The sequence below is a fragment of the Manacus vitellinus genome, unplaced genomic scaffold (genome assembly GCF_001715985.3).
Source record: "Manacus vitellinus isolate BGI_N305 unplaced genomic scaffold, ASM171598v3 scaffold_6_pilon, whole genome shotgun sequence".
Classification (NCBI taxonomy): domain Eukaryota; kingdom Metazoa; phylum Chordata; class Aves; order Passeriformes; family Pipridae; genus Manacus; species Manacus vitellinus.
This window is the reverse complement of record NW_021940750.1, coordinates 28741280-28759628: the sequence shown is the minus strand read 5'-3', so window position 1 is coordinate 28759628 and position 18349 is coordinate 28741280. Positions and strand designations below refer to the sequence as shown.

General features: G+C 40.2%; 1 protein-coding gene across 1 annotated transcript in view; it reads left to right on the top strand.

Moving 5' to 3' along the window:
- Positions 1–17395, top strand: part of SYNE3 (spectrin repeat containing nuclear envelope family member 3) — a 44976-nt gene extending 27581 nt beyond the window's left edge. The window contains exon 17 of the mRNA XM_008933570.4: positions 6470–17395. Within this exon, the coding sequence (XP_008931818.2) occupies positions 6470–6667 (198 nt within the window). The 3' untranslated portion in view covers positions 6668–17395. The remainder of the gene's footprint in view (positions 1–6469) is intronic.
- Positions 17396–18349: the final 954 nt, after the last annotated feature.

Below are 18349 nucleotides of genomic sequence, written 5' to 3'. Positions count from 1 at the left end.
TTATCCCAACCCACAGGTTTTAGCTTTTTCTTCAATTCTCCTCCCCTTTTCTCTGGATGAGGAAAGGGGGGCAGAGTAAGTGGCTCTGTGGTATTTAGTTGCCAGCTGGAGTTAAACCTCAACAACTGTTTATGTGCTGAAGACAGGACCAAACGAGGGACCTTTTCTCCTTGCCTAGGTCTAGAGAATTATAGAAATCAGTGTTACTTAAACAACTTGTCCTATGACATGCTTCTCCTAAAAATGTGTCGTGTTGTATATGCACACAGAAGCTAACCTTTACAAACCTACTTGTGTCACAGTAGCATATGGCAAAGTAATTAGGTCTAAGTGACTTTGCAGTAGAAATTTTGAAATATCTGCTGTATGTGACTGCTGAAACCTCAGATACAAACTGCTGGCTCTTCTTGTTTTCTGTTTTTTAAATGAAGCCTTCACCAAAGCTTCTAGCTTATCATCCAGACGTGTTGAAGGACCCCAGAATCCCTCCTGAGAAAGAAAACAAAGTCTTTAATTTGCTTATATACTTACTTATTTACGTACGTACGCTTAGCTCTTCAGAATCGAAAGGAATGTTAAGGTTGCGGAGTCAAGCAGTCTGAAGATAGAAAATGTCAGAGCTAAAATTGCTTGTATGACCACAGTTAACCTCCCTTCAGCACATTCATTCTGGTAGCTCTTTATGAGATGGAGAATGATAAGCACAGGACTCAGTGAGGCCCCACTTATTATTCCTTACTTATTCTTCGCTGCTGGTGGCCTAACCTGGGCAGTGTTTGCATTTAGGAAAATCCAGTTCTGAACGCAGTGGCTCACTGTCCTTTTGCAAAGGCCGTAGAACCTCTGATCAACAGTATCCATCTCTTAGTTCCTGCTGTGGTTTATGGGACTGTGCTTTGCCCAAGAGCATGTTGGATGCTCAGTTCTGTGGTGACAGTAGTATCCAACTCCCTCAAATTATTTCCCCCTTGAAAAGACCAGTTGAGATTTGCAATATGTTGTTTATCTTAGAGAGGGACACTCGTGACTCTGAGCTGAGAACTGATGAGGAGCCCAGCTCCAAATTATCTCACACTGAGGTAAAAACCCAATTTGCTTTGGTTTGAGAGCAGCCTGTGATCTCCCTGGAACTGACCTCTTCTTCTGGGCAATAATCTGCCTCTGTGAATGACAACTGAATAAGCATCCAGTGGGATCTCAAGTGGCAGAAGCACAGGGCCTGTGTAGGTTTGTGTAGGTTCAAGGGGAAACTGGACAAGTATCTTGAAGAAAGATTCCTTGAGCATTAAATAGATGCACAAGCTGCATCAGGTTCAGGAAACTGCCTGAGCTGAAAGTAGCTGGAGGCTGAGAATATTAAGGAGAGACTGTCTATCCTTGCCTTAGTACCTATACATCTCTGCCTGTTGCTGTAGAATAGAGGATACTTGGGCTGGGATACAGCACTGGCATGAAGCGGAATGGCTGTTGGTGTCTGTATAGTGTCTGTAGGACACTAGAGCCTTGGTCTCTATCCCTAGGGAGAGCAGGAGTTTTCAGGCAGCAGTGCATTTTTCAGGAAATGCTCTGAGGTCAGAGGAATAAACCCAGACTAAATATTTTTTCTCTACTGGATCACTGAGTCAGTGGTGCAGGTATGATTTTTGTCAGGCACACTGGTGACATACAAGCAGCAGCAAAACCCCACTAATGAGCTTGGTGTAAGATGCTATATTGCTCTGCTCCCTCAAATAGCTAGATTAACTATGTGTTTTCTTATACCCTGGAACATGGTCAATAGCAAACTTGGGAGAGCACTGATTTTTAGTAAAACACTTCAGCAACTTACACAGGAATATTATGGAGCAAGTTCTAAAGTGCTTCTCTGCTGTTTCCCATCCAAGTGATTTTTCATGGTGTGTTTGGTGAGGAGTTATTAACTGCAAACAGATTTAAGTTCTGAGGACTCCCTAGATCTAAACCGATGCTTGTCATTCAAATGCCCCAACATGAATCAAGTACAAATGTGAATGTTCACAGCCAGTGCAGTTCATTTGGTAACAAGCATGCATTTAGCATTACACAAAACACAGCCCTCCACCCCTTGACAGTCCTTGCTTGTCCTGGTATTTTGAGGGAGAAGGGGGAGGACATTTATTCTTGATGGTGAACTTTAAAAGTATATTTTCTTTTTAAATGCCAACCTATTCCTTTTCCATGTGTGTTTCAAAAATGTCTCTGACACTTTGGCTCAGTACCTAGGTATTCCAGCTGTTATTCTAAGATGGTGGAAATTAAAGTTCTGTTGACTTCACTGGAGCTTTGCCAGTTTTTCTCAGAGGAAGATTTGATTTCAGAATATTTTGTGGAGCCTAGGTCTGACATATGCACTGCAAGCACTGTGGGTGCTGGGTAGTAACTGTACTGATGCCAGTAGCTGGACTGATTCAGGAAGGGAAATTCCATGGTGTAGCAAGGGTTGTCATTCTGACCCTCGATCTCCTATGCAAATTAAATATTCAAACTGTCTCTTGCAAAGGTGGAACTGTGTTAGACTGGCCTTTTCTAATGCAGAATGATGTGCTAAAGGGTTGGGAGTCTGGTCCTGATTCCAGGCCCCTGATCACTTTGAGCCCAGGAGAGCAAAGGTTTGAACCTTCCTCTCCTGAATTTCCTGTTGGTGCCATAGTGTCAGGTCACCACAGCCTGAAAGCATCTCTTTTTCATGTCACTGACCTAAAAAAATACCTTAACTAAGTAAAATTGAATGGCTGCTTTTTTCACAGAGGGGGAGTCAGTGCCCCAAATCTGCCCTGCTTTTTCCAGCTGTATTCTCATTCCCGTTAAAAGTCACTGCGTCTCCTTCAAAATTTTTTATCCTTTAGCACCTGCTGTAATACCACAACAAAAAGATATCACCAGTTGTTCCAGCAAGCACAAAGCAAGAACTAATGTAGGTTTCATGTCACAGCAACCTGGGCATATAAGTAATGAATCCATTTGTAAGATATGTACTGAACTCCATGGACAAGTAGTTCCCAATCCTGACTATATTTAGTTGTCTCTGTGCATAATCCTGCTGCAGACACTAAAGTTAATGATAAATCTCCTATGCATTTCAGTGCGTGTAGGTTGGGGCCCTTATATATTAAGGGTTTATTTTTGCAAATTTGCTGAAAGCACCAAAGCCTCACTGCTCCCATGTGCCTCATTTTCAGTCCTGCAGAGACATCATAATACCATGTTTGTGATAACTGATTCATTCCCATGACAACAAATGGAGTCAGAAATACAAGATTCTGACCTTCCTGTGTGATCAAACAAAACAGAGAAGCTGGGCAAAAGAGACAAAAGTTCACCAAACACAAATGCCTATAAACTCAGCAAGCAGGTGGGAGAAAAGCAGTAGATAAAAGATAAAATATTTCTCCTTCTCTGAAGTTCTGCCTCAAGGTAAACGTCCCTCCACAGGTTTTTCTCATGCGAGGATCTGCTATGGTTAGCATAAGTATCTTCCCCTGCAGAAACCTCCAAGGAGAGCAAACAATAGCTTGTTAATAAAGCCATTTCACGTTAATTCTTTCTGGAGGATGAGCTGTGAAAAGCAATACTATTTTACAGGTCCTTCCAGTATATCTAAAAGCAAGGCACTTAAATAGCTTTTCAATCTCCTCCTGTTTCTTAGAATTGCATTAGTAGTCTTTGCTATAGAAATCCAGGCAGAGTAAGTGACATGCTCTGAATCAAATGCTGTATTGGTAAAAGAATTGGGGTAGAAAAAATGTTAGTGGCTAACTGGCAGTGTGGTCACCACAAGAAAGCAGTGACAAGACCTGAGTGACCATATCTGCTCCCTGGGCTGTGGCAGGAAAAGAGACAAGGCACAACTGGATCAGTTGACTTTTCCCATCGGTTCATAGACACAATGAGATAATTGGGAAGAGAGGTGTTGCAGCTGGTCTGGCAATTAAATAATAGTTTCAGATTAAAGTAGCTTTCAAAACCAATGCTAAAGGATTGACAGCAGTAAAACAAAAGTTGTAGGTGCTGCTAGGAAGACTGGTAGTCCTCACAACTGTATCAGTGTGTGATGGACTTCTAATTCCCACATTGTGCAAACATTTTTGAGACTTCCAGTCATAATGAACCATTGAGCAGTCAGTCACAGGATCCTACCCTTTAACAACATCAGCATTAAGACTCACTGTGCCTTAGTGGTATAATAGAGAGCATGATTTGAATAGTCCTAAGATAGAGGTAACTCAAATCTGATCTTCCACTGACAGAACTACACCTCATAATATGTACCAAAAAACTTGTTCATAGCTTCTAGAGCTTGGAAAGGGTCTTTTTCCTTATAGATGGGGTGCTATGATAACTGTATTTGTCATATGGCTGTATATTATGGATGCAGTGAAGAATTAAGAATGAGAACTGGTCAATGAAAACAGAGCTGTCGATGACAGTCCATTGGTTTACACTGACTGCACCAAGGAGTGGCTGTTTTGTGGCATTACAGAGACAAACCCAGACAGGTGGAACCAAGAGTTGTGGCCACTACCCTCATGGGTAACAGATTTAGTGTTGACTGTAAACAAAGAATCCCTGCAGGATCTTTCAACCAATAGGCTAATGAAATCCAAGGAAGATAAAGGATGTCAGGTTTGGACTCCAGGAGTAGAGAAGGGAAAGTCTCATTAATACAGCTACTTATGCCTGATACTTCAAGAACAGGTCAAAGTGGTAACAGAGGACTCCTGCTAGACAGGTTGGTGAAGCTTTGATTTTGTGAGTAAATGATCACCGTACCCCGGGAGCTTGCCCATTGGTGCTCAACGTCAGTCTCACATCCTGGCATGTACACTTTACCCACTGACAGTTCCAGTGTTGGGGATCTGAGTTTTCATTGGCCTCAACGAGCAAATTACAACCCAGATATCGTGGGCCAGAAATGGTAGAGCAAGCAGCTGTTGCTCTGCTGCCTCTGCATCTGCCTGATACAATAATTAAATCTCATCAGCCATTTGGTATAATGGAAGCAAACCAGCTACAACAGAAGGATTTTGCAGCACAACTGTCTCATGATGTGTAACTGCAGCTATATATTTGTCTTCATAATTAATTCTCTAAGCATTTATATAGCACTAGAAGGGACTGAGTAATTTGGAAAGCGGTAGAAGAGATCATTAAAAATAGCAAAAGGCATAATTACTTTTTTCTATCATCAATCTCCTCCTTATCTTCTCTGCTATGTTCACCATGGACTATCCATGGTGGTGCTGTAGTGGGACAGACATTGCCTGCTAAGAGTCCCATAGGGGCCAGAAGCCCTAATTTTGCTGCAGCACTGACATTGCCCGTGTCTTGAACACAACAAATTCACTCCCTTTTGTGGAAAATGTGGGTCTCACTTCAGTGGAATTTTTGTGCTGATATTTGTGACATAGGCTGGTACCTAATGTTGTAGCTGCATTAAAGGCTGCATTTATGTTCAGAGTTTAACTCCTTGTTTGATGAAATGAATGGGTTATTGAGCTCTCATCTTCAGGATTTCCTTACAGATAATTGACTTGACCTTTTCTTGGGGGGGGGGGAACTCATGTGGTGTAGCTTATTGTCAGGAGTTACCCAGGAATCTTGCCAGTGGAAATCTCCCTTCTGAATTAAATTTTTCTGAATTCTGTAGCCCCAAATTTGTTATCTCCTGGTCATGCTAATCCATATTAGATTCATGAGATTAATTGAGCTACTCTAGATTTGTACCAACATAAAGGAAGTGTAATGGGACTTCTTTGTGTGGCCCTCCCATGAGTCCACATCAATAGATGTGACTTTATTGTCTTCTTCACTGTCAGTGTTGTGTTTCTTTCACTATTTTGCATCATACAAAATTTTAAGATAGGCCTGGTAAGGTATAAGAGGTACTGAGTCAGGCTGCACTACAGGGCCTTTTTTCTGACCTTGTAGATTCCAAAGCCAGGGTTCTGAGCATGTTGCAGCTGGGGAGATGATTATGAGCTGGATGAGCTGCCAAAGAAGCTCCTTGCTGCTGACAGAGAGCAGAAGGCTGGCTCCTCTCTTCCAGGCATCAGCATTCTCATTTTACAGACTGGAGAATAATTAAAGCAGAACTTCTGTGCCGTATGCTGGCTGGGAAGGAACCATGCTTGGGCATGAGCATTTGTAACCACCACTTTGGAACTGGAAAATGGACTTGGAAGCAATTGTTTTCTTCTCGAAGGGTCAGCAGTGTTTTCCTTCTAGAAGACAAAGGTGTGCCACAGTGAATTCTTGAAGATAGTGAAATATTTTCCTGAAAGGCATAATTTAACTACCAGCCTCAGCCAGTTTCAGTGTGCCAAGCACCCAGGCTGGATCCTAGGGCAAGGACAAGGGTTGTTCTAACCTTCTACCTGGCAGTTTGATGTAACTGAAATGGGTGTCCCCAGTACTTCATTTCTCTGAGTTCTCTTTGGTTTGTGTCTTTCAGAAGCGCTCTGGAGGCGTGTGCTCATACCTGCATCGAGTGTGCTGGGCAGCACTACCATTGCAACTCCTCCTCTTGCTCCTCCTGCTCCTGGCCTTCCTCCTGCCGCTGGCAGAAGAGACCCACAGCTGCACACTGGCCAACAACTTCGCTCGGTCCTTCAAGCTGATGCTGAGATACGAGGGCCCCCCCCCAACCTAACTTCTGGGCATGACACGAGGTGACTGGCAGAAATACAGGCTCTTTGTTTTTAACAATTGCAACTATTGTAGGTTTTAGGGCTTCTAACAGAGCCGTCATATCAGCTGGATAGGTCACATAGGTGCAACATTAGTCCAATTTAATCAGGTATTTGAGCAAAATTAATATTTTTACAATATTTTATTATTATATTTATAATATGTATATAGGGACTGTGTATGTGTATGTATGTACATATATGTATAAATGCATATCTGTGGTCAAACTAACACCCATCATCCACTCATCCACTGTTTAAGGATAATCCTGCGATGTTTCTGTTTCTGCCATCTTTCAGCAAGCAATACTGAAGGATGGTTTTGTTGTGGGGTTTTATGGGCGATTTTTAATATTGGATTCTTGTTGTTTACAACTGAAGTCAGAGCAAGTATGGGAACATGTGTGCATGCATCACAGTGCAAACTGGAAAGCAGGCACAGTAGAATCAGGTTTGAAAACAGTGGTTGACATTCAGCCCAAGAAAGATTTGGACTATTCTATTTGAAATCTTGAGCTGCTTTTTCAGTATCTAGATACAGGGAGTTCAGAAGCTAATGGAAATGTTGCTACTGACTTCAGTTGGAGTGGGGGTGGACCTCCTCTTGTTTTAATTTTTTTTCTTTTCCAATTACTGTGTTCTCTAGCCCACCTGAATCAGGAGAGGTAGAATACAGTAGGAAGAAAGATGAGAAAAAAGAATATATTTTTTTAGCATCTCTTTAGCAGGAGAACTTTTAAAATCAGGTCATCATTTTCTGAACAAATTTGGGAGCACTGAACAAAACCTTGTATCAGCTATCTTGCATATAAAAAGCAATGGGTTTTTTTCTGTTGTTTGTGGGGTTTTGTGGTTTGGTTTGTTGGAGTTTTTTACTTTATAAAGAGGCATTTAGTAATGCATCATAAAGCCTGAACAGTGGGACGCAGCCTGGCTCAGTGTCAGCAAAGCAAAAGTCAGAAGTACTTTAATAATACCACCCTGGAAACATGAATCTTTCCTATGATGCTTTTATATGAATGGTTTATTGAAATGATGTAAACTGATTGTATCAAAGAGAGTCAAGTGTAAATTTCCATATGGTCTAAACTCTAAAATTATGACAACTTGTCATTTATTTACCTAACCTTATGCCTGATTTATCAAATTTTTGAATGTACCTTTTAACACTGCCTTTTAATGTAAAAGCAATTCTCACTTTATTATGATGAAGCCATTCTTAGTGGTGTTTTAACTAGCTGATTCCTGAAAGAAAAAGTAATTTCTAAAAATGTGTGCCATTTTTGAGAACTAACCCTTATTGTCTCATGTTTTTAGCCACAGTAGTAATCATGGAAAAAAAAAAAATTTAACAGCCTCCCCCCTATGTTGCAGGAAGAACTTGTCTTCTGAGTATCAGTATGGGGTATTCTGTGTTTTTTCCAAGCAAGTTCCAAAAGAATATAAAAGCTGTTGTGCAGCTAAATTATGTAGTAGCTGAGAGACTGAAGGAGGCAGCCACTTACTTAACAAAACCATTAAAGTTTTGCTAAAGAAGCAAACTTGGGTAAAATAGGGAGGTGGAGCAGCAAGGAGCTCATTATGGGCACAGAATGAGAGAGAACAGGCAATGTGAAAGTGGAGCTGCTAAACATAGAGAAGAGAGGTGTGCAACAATTTATAAAGCCTAAGAAAAGGAGTCACAATTAACACAGAGGACAAAAATAATGGCTCTGTGGAGGAAAAATCTCAGAATCTTTTTTGGTTCCCTCTCCCTGCTACAGTATTGATACTGTTGCATATTACACAGCTTTTCTTCAGTAAGATTTAAAATGGGGCAAGTAACAGGGACATTACCAGTGTTCTGAGGAGACTCTTCCACGACCAGGACCCTGTCACTGTGTTCCTAATAATGCTTCTGACTACACTGGGTTTACTAATGTTGGATTAAAATGCCAAAATTCTGCTAAAAATATAAAGGAGAGTGGAAGTTAAAGGAGATGGAGAAGGTAATCAGTCAGAGCACAAGAACAGAATGAGGAGGAGCTGAGCTGATGTGGATTAAAACCTGACTGTCAGGAGATATCAGAAGAGCTCTCAGAGCAGGCAGAAGGGGACTGGAAGCAGAAAGATGAGGAGTGTGGATGTCTGCTGAGCAATAAGACGTTGACATCGGGAAGTAAAGGAGGGCCTATGATTTCTTTCATGACGGAGCCAGGTGTAGAGGAGCTATAATTTGTCAGAGGATGGGGCAAATTAATTCTTTCTTTGCAACTGTTCTTTCTGGTGGCAGAACACATACCTCTTCCTCTCCTCTGATTATCTGTGCAAGTGCCATCAGCCCTGAGGGAAGAAACCTTGTGGCTGCCCAGCAAGGAGCTAATCATGATACACATCTCCATTTCAAATTAAATCCTCCAGCAGAAAAGAAGTGTGGGGGAAGAGGGGCAGTAACAAAACCAGCTCTGTGTGGTTGTGGATATGTGTAAGTGTGCACACACTTTTTTGTGACGTGGCTACATTGCACTTCTCTGGGTCTTGCTGAGCTGTTCCAGGTGATGAAAGCAAAATACCAGTGAGAAAGTAAAAATAATGAGGAGTAATAAAGCTGCAAGTGGAAATCAGTAGGGAGATAGAAAAGTTTTTTCTATGAAAGCACAAAATCTCACATCAGGTTTCTTTCTGCCCAGCCTTTCTGATCTGGGTGATTTGTATGGGTTCACAAATGCATTTGACACCACAGGAGTGTGCAACTGGGGGGAAAAATTTCTACACAGAGGATCATAAGAGAACAACTGCATCACCACCTTGATGTTTCAGTGTTGTGGCAGTTTAAAAAAAAACACAACAAAAAACAAAACTAAATTAGAAACACACTTTTGCTGCTGGGATTGCAATCAATTTATTCTGTAGGTCCCCTGTCTGTAACCTTGAAAGTTTTTGCTTTAAATCTCAGTCGATCCATTCTCATTAAATTAAGTAATCTAAATATCTCACATAAGTGATGAATATTTCTACTTCTTTGCCATGAAAACTCTCCAAAGCACAGGACTTTAATGTTCATGTCACTGAAAACAATTTAATTCTTTCATAATGTCATTGACCTTACCTATCCAAGGCAGGTGTGAGATTTTTCTGAGAAAGAAGTAAAAAAAAAAAATCACAAAAATACACTTGAAATGTAGATGCAAAATTTATTTTCTTTTTTATTCTCTTGTGATTTTTTTTCTGAAAAGTTTGTCATACTGATTCCTGGAAGTGTATGTAAATATTAATCAAGTCGGTAATTGGAATAATGAAAACAAACTGCCCAGTTCAGCTTCCAGGAAACTGTACAAATCTCAGATTCCTCAAAACACAATCTAAATCATACTGTTTCCAAATCAGTCCTGAAAATCTTGAGCACAGTTCTTTATCTTTGCTCACAGATGATTTGGTAGTTATACTCTCACTTTTGAGCCTATAAAATCCCCAGCTCATACATCTCTGACATCCAGACGTAACTGAAGTGTGTTATAGCTCAGGTTCAGACTGGGGCCACTGCCTTAAGACATCCCTTGCCAAAACCTGGGATGCACAAAATAGATAAGCGTCCAAAACTGAGGACTTGCACTCCTTTACCCTAATCCAGATCCAACCACTGTTAAAGGGTACTAAAAGACTCTAAAATATATCGAATATATTTGAGGTTGTAAACTGTTTGTGCACTTTGTTCAGGCCCCGTAGCCTGTTCTCCATGCAGATGCCCAGTCTGTTCACAGAGCAGAGCCCTTACACATCTCTCCCAGCTCTTTTGCCTGCACTGTTTGACCCGGTGCTTGATTGACCATATTAATGACCCTTCAGTGTTGAAGGCAAAATCCTGCACTCCATTGCCCATGCATTGCCATAAGAATTCTGCACAGCCCCAAAGGCACACTTCAAACACAACTTTTGGCAAGAAAGCCAGCCTAATTTGTACATTGTAATTGATTTTGAAGCCAGGTGCTTTCAACAGAATTTTCCATGACAGCAATACATTGAGGTAGAAAATTGCTATTGTGCTGCATGTCTATTAACAGCCCTTTTTCTAATTCCAGCTAGCAATTTAAGTGGTATTAAATATTATTTATATATACCCTCTTCAGAAATCTCTGTATGAAAAACATGTTCAGTTCTAAGCACACACATTATAAATGTTGTGTTCCTCTGCTAGCACTGAATCTCCAGAGCAGTCATGATTTCTACCAAGTGCTACCTTATTTGTAGTGACTGAGATACTTACAAAACTCAAACATTTGAGGCTGCAAATAAAGCTACTAGCCTAACTAATAAAACCGTCTAATGATCACTGAATAATTTTAAGAGCTTTCAGAATGGCTTTACACTTCTCCTTAATCCCTTTTGTTGGAATAGTTGAAGACCTCGGAGAGAAGAAATGTCTCCAAAAAATGACCATCACTAGATAGACGGATGGTAATCTCTGCACATCAGAAGAAATAGTATGTTCTCTTTAGTTGCTCTAGGACCTCAGGAGTTTGCTCCTCTTCAATATTAAATAGGGAATGTTTTACTTTGATGTGTGTGCATACACATCTCATTAGCACTAAAGAGATTTGAAGAGTCAGTTCATGTACAAGAATTCTTTTAACTTGTGTTGACAAGAGAGTATATTTCCTCTTTTGTTCAAAAAAAAAAAAGAAAACTGCTGTGTGACAGAGGTTCCCAGAGCAAACAAAGCCTTTTGGAATAACTGAAGATTACAGACTGAAATTAAATTGTCCGCCATAGGAAACTGAAGAAATAGTTTTACCTTTCAAGAAATTCTGGTATAACACCCCCAATAAATATATCTTTGCCAGGCATCATATCTGTCTTTCAAGTCATAGGTTGTATACCCAGTATCATTTGCTAGTCTGCAGCTGAAAACTTGTGTGCCCAACCAACTATATCAGCTTCTTCCAGAGTTGCTGGGGGCTGTCAAGTATATTCTTAGCAGTTCTCAGATCATTGACCTGCTCTGAGCCATTACAAGTTTATTGCATTAGTCGATCTGTCAATGTTTGGCAACTCTCAGAAAGCAGTTTATTAAAATACCAAAGATAATATTTCTGTTACAGACAACACGATTCATTCAGAAACCACTCTCATTACTTTTGCCATATTTAAAGAAAGATATCTATTGGTTATACTGGAATATAAACAGTTAAGTTGTAGATGTTGGGAAGCTGTGTGGCATGTTTTAGACACAAGGCATTCTGACTTGTACATGTCTGTTTAAGAATTGTGGGTTCATGTTGCATTTGTTCCATAGTAAAACAAAACAAACCAAAGATTCTTCAACATAGCATTGAAAAAAAACTCAAAACCAAACAACAAAGCAGGATGGAATAATCTGTCATACAGTTGATTTTTTTATTATCTCTTGTCTATCCAATTTAAAATATGATTATGTGTCTACAAGAGAGTTATCAGTAGATCTGGAAACAAAGGAATATATATCAGGAATATACCAATTCAAACAGTAGCCTAACTGGCACCTCTGTTCTCTAACCTGCTTCAGCAACTGCCAGATTTTACCTCATTGTACCGTGAGCTAACCACCCTCCTCCTGGTAAAGCATGAGTAAGATAAAACTGCTCAGGTTAATGTACAGCATCCCAGTGGAAGCAGCAGGAGACATTAGGTCTTCAAAAGGCAGCCTGATATCTTGATGCAAGAGAGGAACTGGTACATTTGGCATGATGAGAGCAGCCCAGGAATAATGACACAGGAACGAGGGCTTGCCATCCTGCTTTGCCAGACAAAATTTTGACAGTGGCCATCAGCACTATTCAGTTTCATGTCCTTGACTGTGGAAGGAGGCTCCCCTCAGGGTGATTCACTCTAGCTGAGATTTGAGCTCTGGAAGTAGCTTTTTCTTTTCCTTAAATACAGAATAAACTGCTAAATTAAAGCCCTCGTTGACAGATTAATGGTAGGTAGTGGGCCCTGATGCTCCAGGAAAAGATACAGGAAATGCTATTGTAGATAGAAAACTAGTCATGATGGTCTCTCTTCAATCCTTAGGAGATAGAAATTCACTGTAGAGCTGAAGTGGGAGTTTTTCTGTTCCTTTGCAGGTAAATGTCAGGTGTTGTCTTTAGTCTTCTGAATTTCGTGGGTGAGCCTGTTCAGTGCCTTGCTGAATGCTAGTGGTTTTCTGGCTTCAAAGCTGTTTATAAGAGTAAACTCCACATTCTTCCTATGAGTTGTGTGGAAAAGGTAATCCCTGAATTGGTTTTGAATCAAAAACTTTTTGTCTGGGGGGTGGGCAAGGTTTGATTTTCCTTCTTTGGCCCCTTTGTGTTGAATCTAAGGAAGTAGAAAGACCAGCACTACCCTCTCCAGGCCATACTTTGTCTTTCCTTCTTTTATGAGAACAGAGGAGTCTTGGCTTTGTCTCCTTCCCAAAGTAAATTATACCAGTCTTTTATAGCTTTTTTCCTATTACAGTTCTTCCACTCCCTAGGTCATTCCTCTTATGATTCTAGATCATTTCTCTTAAGTGTTTCCAGTGGCAGTTCTTCCTCAATACCTAGATCAAAAAATCTGGTCTGGTTTCAGTAAATTTAATTTCAATAAAATTTTCCCCCATTGCAATTCATCCTGCAGATGCTCTGCCTGTTTCTGCTGCCCCCTGTGTCAAAACAGCCTTCATCACTATGTGAGGGGACTCTGGTCCTGACCAACCATCTCTTCCAAGTCTCCTGGCCATGTCCTGCCTTCATCTGCCTTCTGTTTTGGCTCAGGAACTGCCCTTAATATTCACATCTGCAGACAGGAGTGTGAGGATGTTGCTTAACAAACAATTAATAAAGAAAGCCTTGCTATTAGCATTGTTCATAGCCTTCCCAGACCCTTTTCTCCTCTCTAAGCAGGTTTTGATGTGTAATCCAATTACTGAGTGCAGAAAATTGCCCCTTAATCAGTGCAGAGGGCCAGTGTTTCAGTTTCAGCTCTATTACCCTCACATTGTCACTGCCAGTGTACATGCTCACATGTGCTACTGGGCCAGGCTGAGTGCTCCAGGGTCTGTGCCCTTGAGCTGCCAGGAGTGTTTGAATGTTGTTGTCATACATGCTAAATAAGCCAGGACCCTTTTTTGAGCTGGGAAAAAAAAAAGAAAAAAAAATAGAAAACTAAAATGGGCGCTTTTAACAAACTGATTTCGCAACTCATTTATCAAGCCCTATAGCAAACCATTTATTTTAGCTCCTTTTTCCTCCATCAAAAGCTGTATGTTAAAAGGCAGAGGTGAATTTTGAGGGGCTGGGAACTGATCCGCCCTCACCAGTGCTTTGCCGGGAGGCCTTCCACTAGAATTCAGGGGTAGGAGCTGTTATTTCTCCTGAGGTGAATCCCACCTTCAAAATCAAATTATTTCTTTTGTCAGGTCTAGTAAGCATTGAACACCACAGACTTTGTTTCACTACAGGTATGAATGAACGCCTCTGTACGGTACTTTCCATTGCTATGAAATATATATGTATGTATGTATGTATATGTGTATATATATATGTAATGGGGAGCATAATTATTGTTCTACCTAAAGAAAGGTGACATTCCACTTCAATCTAACTTTCAAGTGCAGCTTTTAAGAGAAACTGTGTCTTAAAGGGAAGCTGAAAGAGTTTAGAGGTATATGTTTTAATGAGCTTTAATAAGCTCTGAGTTTGGGTTTCAGTCTCTAGGGCAAAATGCACCCAAGATGATTTTCCCATCACCTTTCCAGATCACACCCTGTAAGAATTTAACCTGGGAGGCACTGCTTGAGCACTGGCTTTTCCTGAAGGTACTTGGATGTTGCATGTGCTGTGTGTCCGTCCTCAAGTGTCAGCCTCCATTTTGTACATGGGCTTGACAGGGAGGTGAAAGACACACCTTTGTCTTGCTCCAAGACCCTGATGGTAATATTTGCCTCAGCAGATGTTTTCTCTTTGATCAGTGTAACTCCTTCCACTTTTTTTTTAACTTTTAATTTGTGTTAAGTAAGTTTATCAGGTGATTCCAGGAAGGCACACTCCATCTGCCCAGCATCAGAGCTTCCCTTCCAGCAACATACCTTCTTCTCATTTGTTTACTTGACTGTACTGGACCACTGTGAAGCAATTACACAAGCAATAACGCAGATGTTGCATTTTTCTGCCATTGCCTTTTGTAAGACACAACTCTCCACTGACATTGAAAAGTGGTGGGAGACCCAGAAGCTGCATTGTTGTTTACTAGCAATATAACCAATGCACAGTGTTCCTACAGAGGGCCTGTCCTCACTCTTTAGAGCAGCTGGCTGTCTCAGGCCCAATTTAATTCACAAGGCTGGATTATAAACAGTTTTGGATCTCTTCACCAACAGTCCATCAATCTTGCTTCCATCAGTTTTTGTGCTTTTGTTCAGTTTCAAGCTAGAAGAAAGTTTAAAGAAATGTGCTAAGACTCCCATATAGGGTGAGTAAATATCCCATATGTTTCACAAAAATTACAACAAAATTAAGGGATTTGCTCTCACATAGAACAGAACTAATAAGAAGTTCTAACTGAAATATTAAAAAGTTATTAAGAACAGCCTGAAATTTCTGTAATCAAAGTGTTCTCTGCTTTTAATTTAAAAATCACCAAATAAAAATGAGGTTCATTTTGCCACCTTCTTTTAGAAGTGGCCTGAAATTAAAATTTGAATCCTCCCTAACGGGAGGTTTATTGATGTGGATCTGAATTGCACCAGTCTGTCCCATGTTAGATCACCCGCCTCTGGGCAGAGGGAAAACCAAAGGCTGTTCACAAGAGAAACTCATGTTATGAATGGTTTTAAAATTCTTCAGAGCTCCTATCCACTTCCAAATGTCAGTGATGGGGAGGATCAGAAACCTTCCTGTGACCCCTGTCATTTCGCATGTTGAAACCCTGGCTTGAATTCAGGTCTCCACCTCAGCTTCTTGTAAATGTTAATATTCAAGTAGACCAAAAACCTTAGAGGCAATTACAGCATGAACATCTCTTCTTGTTTATGTATAGTAGCTGATAGCAGAGTCTGCAATAATAATCTGTGTTTATACATGTGCTGTTTAATGTAACAGTTGGGTACAAAATACCTTTTAACTGTCACAAGAAAATAACTGGATTGATGTCACTTTTTGCTTGTATGAATATAATTATTTGCCTTGCAGGGACCAGCTCTACTTTTGTCATGTTATTTATGATTTTTAAATACAATTGTGATAAATTAGGCTCATTTCTAAGATAAACAATACTGGAGCCAAGCAGCTGCCTCTGTACATGTGCATGTTATCACAGCTGATATCAAGTCCAAGTCAGACTCCTTGTCTTGCTTGGACCTTTCTTTAACCTTTCTGGCTTATTCAGGGAAAGTGGACCAGTCTATTTTCTTATTAAAAATATGGCTTTGTGAAAAGCTGAACTTATTTTTTAAATCCTTTCTTTTCTGATTCAGAAAGACTGTAACAATCATATTTTTCTAAACTGCCTATTGTTTGTGTTGGGAAAGGATATATAGACATATATTTTACTCTACAGATTTCCATGTACTGTTGGAACTCTTTTTTTTCATATATATCTTCCTATTTGCTAGAATTAGCTCAAAAAGCTGTAAGCTTCTGTATATTGACTCTATGAAATTCTATAAAAATGCAGCTGCATAAAAAGACTGACTTTATTTTTTATGTAAATTGTTAGAGCTAAGTCATCCTTAGTGTTATGCCACGTGAGATGTATGGAAAGAAATCAGGTCATTGTTTTGAAGGCTGGACAGTGTTACGTGACACTTCCTAAAAAGTCTTGACTGAAAGTCAGGAGAATTTATGTTAAAAATTGGACTATTTTGGGCCCTGATTCTATAGTTTTTTCACACTGTTTAGAACCTTATTTCAAAATTAGTGCCATGGAATTTCATGGGAAACATTAAAAATAAGAGCCTATGATGTGTGAATAGCTGTGAGAAAAAAAGGACCTTTTCTAGTGAAGAACAGGGCCTTTTAACTAGTTAAGAGGCGATGTTTTGAGTGTTTCAGGACAACTTTTTGTGGTTTTTTTCTGAGCTGTGCACTCCTGTTTATTCTGGATTTAATCCATAGCTGAAATGCCAGATTAAATTGATTGAAGCCCCATGTGCAGATGAACATAATAGAAAGCTGTGGTGAAGTATTGCAGAAAATGGCCTGATTTCCTTCTTCGGAGCCATAGTTAAAGTAACTCACACCCTTGGCTTCTTTGCACCTGTGAAGCAGAGGCCCTTGCTTTGTACCTCAGCTGTGGTATAACATGGAAGGATTTCTGCTCTCTGCCTGGAAAATACTGTCTATTCCTTGTCCTTGTCAAAGCATAATATTTTCTCAAGTAAAAAATCTGATTCTTCAAGAGTCGTCCAGGAGTTAAGGGGCAGCTGGAACCTTCTGTGATCTGGCCACACTATTCCAAAAGTTTATCCCTCGATGACAAATAAAATGTGATGTGACTGTGCTGTTTGCAAGTAGGATAAAGAGACTGGAAATTCATCACCCCAAGCCCTAGCCTTGTGACCGTTCTATGATGCTCCACTGTTACCAATGAACTATGTTGAATCAGATTATAAAATCACAGTATTTTATTGCATGTGTCCTTTTTTGAAATGAAAACATAGTTGTATTCGATGTTGCAGTTATAATGCAGTAAATAAACACATGTGCATTTCTTTTTAAGGAATTTGAAATTATTTTGGGGGGTGGTTGCGCATTTTTGCTCTGCTTATTTCTTACCATCAGAATATTTGGACTGACCTAGAAATAGCCAGAATAAGTGAAGCAAGGATAAAATTTTCTGCTGTCTGCACTTGTGCTCAGGTAAAACTGGAAGATGGTTGTACTCAATGTACCTACTTCACTCTAGTCCTTTGAGATTTAATAGAAAATGTCAGCTTTTCCTTCAGTCATTTAAATAGAATTCTGCTGGACTCAAAGAAAATGTGAATTTGCTAAATCATATTATGATTCAGTATGATTTCTTATGGCATTGGTCTGTGACACTCTCTGTGGGCTTCTCCTCAATTCCAAACCTGCTAATTTCAAACCTGTTAAGACAAACAGGAGGTTTTTTGAGACCCTCAGTTTTGAAGTTAACACCAATCACATGTAGCAAACAAGCAGTGTATCAGCATAACCACTGCTGATTTCTCTTAAGAGTAATCACTGCAGCATGTATGTACAGATGCACAACTCACATTAACATCCAGGTAATTGTTGGGTTTTTTCCTGAATCTTTATGAGACAGAGACTGCCAGGATCCCTGACATCAAAGGGCTCCACAGGCAGTTATTTCTGGACAAGTATAAAACCTCTACAATTTTTTGGTGAACCTGTGGGCTGAGTTCCCTGTTGTTTTTATGAACACACTGAGCTTTATCCAGGTCTTTGACTTCTCTCCAGTATTTGGACCATGTGATCTTGTGCTTTCCTATGAGATGTGTCCTGCTAAGCCCCCAAAAGTACAAATGCAGACACTTCAGCTGATCACAGCTGTGTCAAGGTCAGAGCAGCAGCCCAAATCCCTCCCAGAAGAGAATGGGGTAAAACAAGCCCAGGGCTGTAGGAACAGCAGACTGTCATAGTGGACAGTTGCATTCCCATTAGGGCTACGATTGATGCACAGAGGAAATT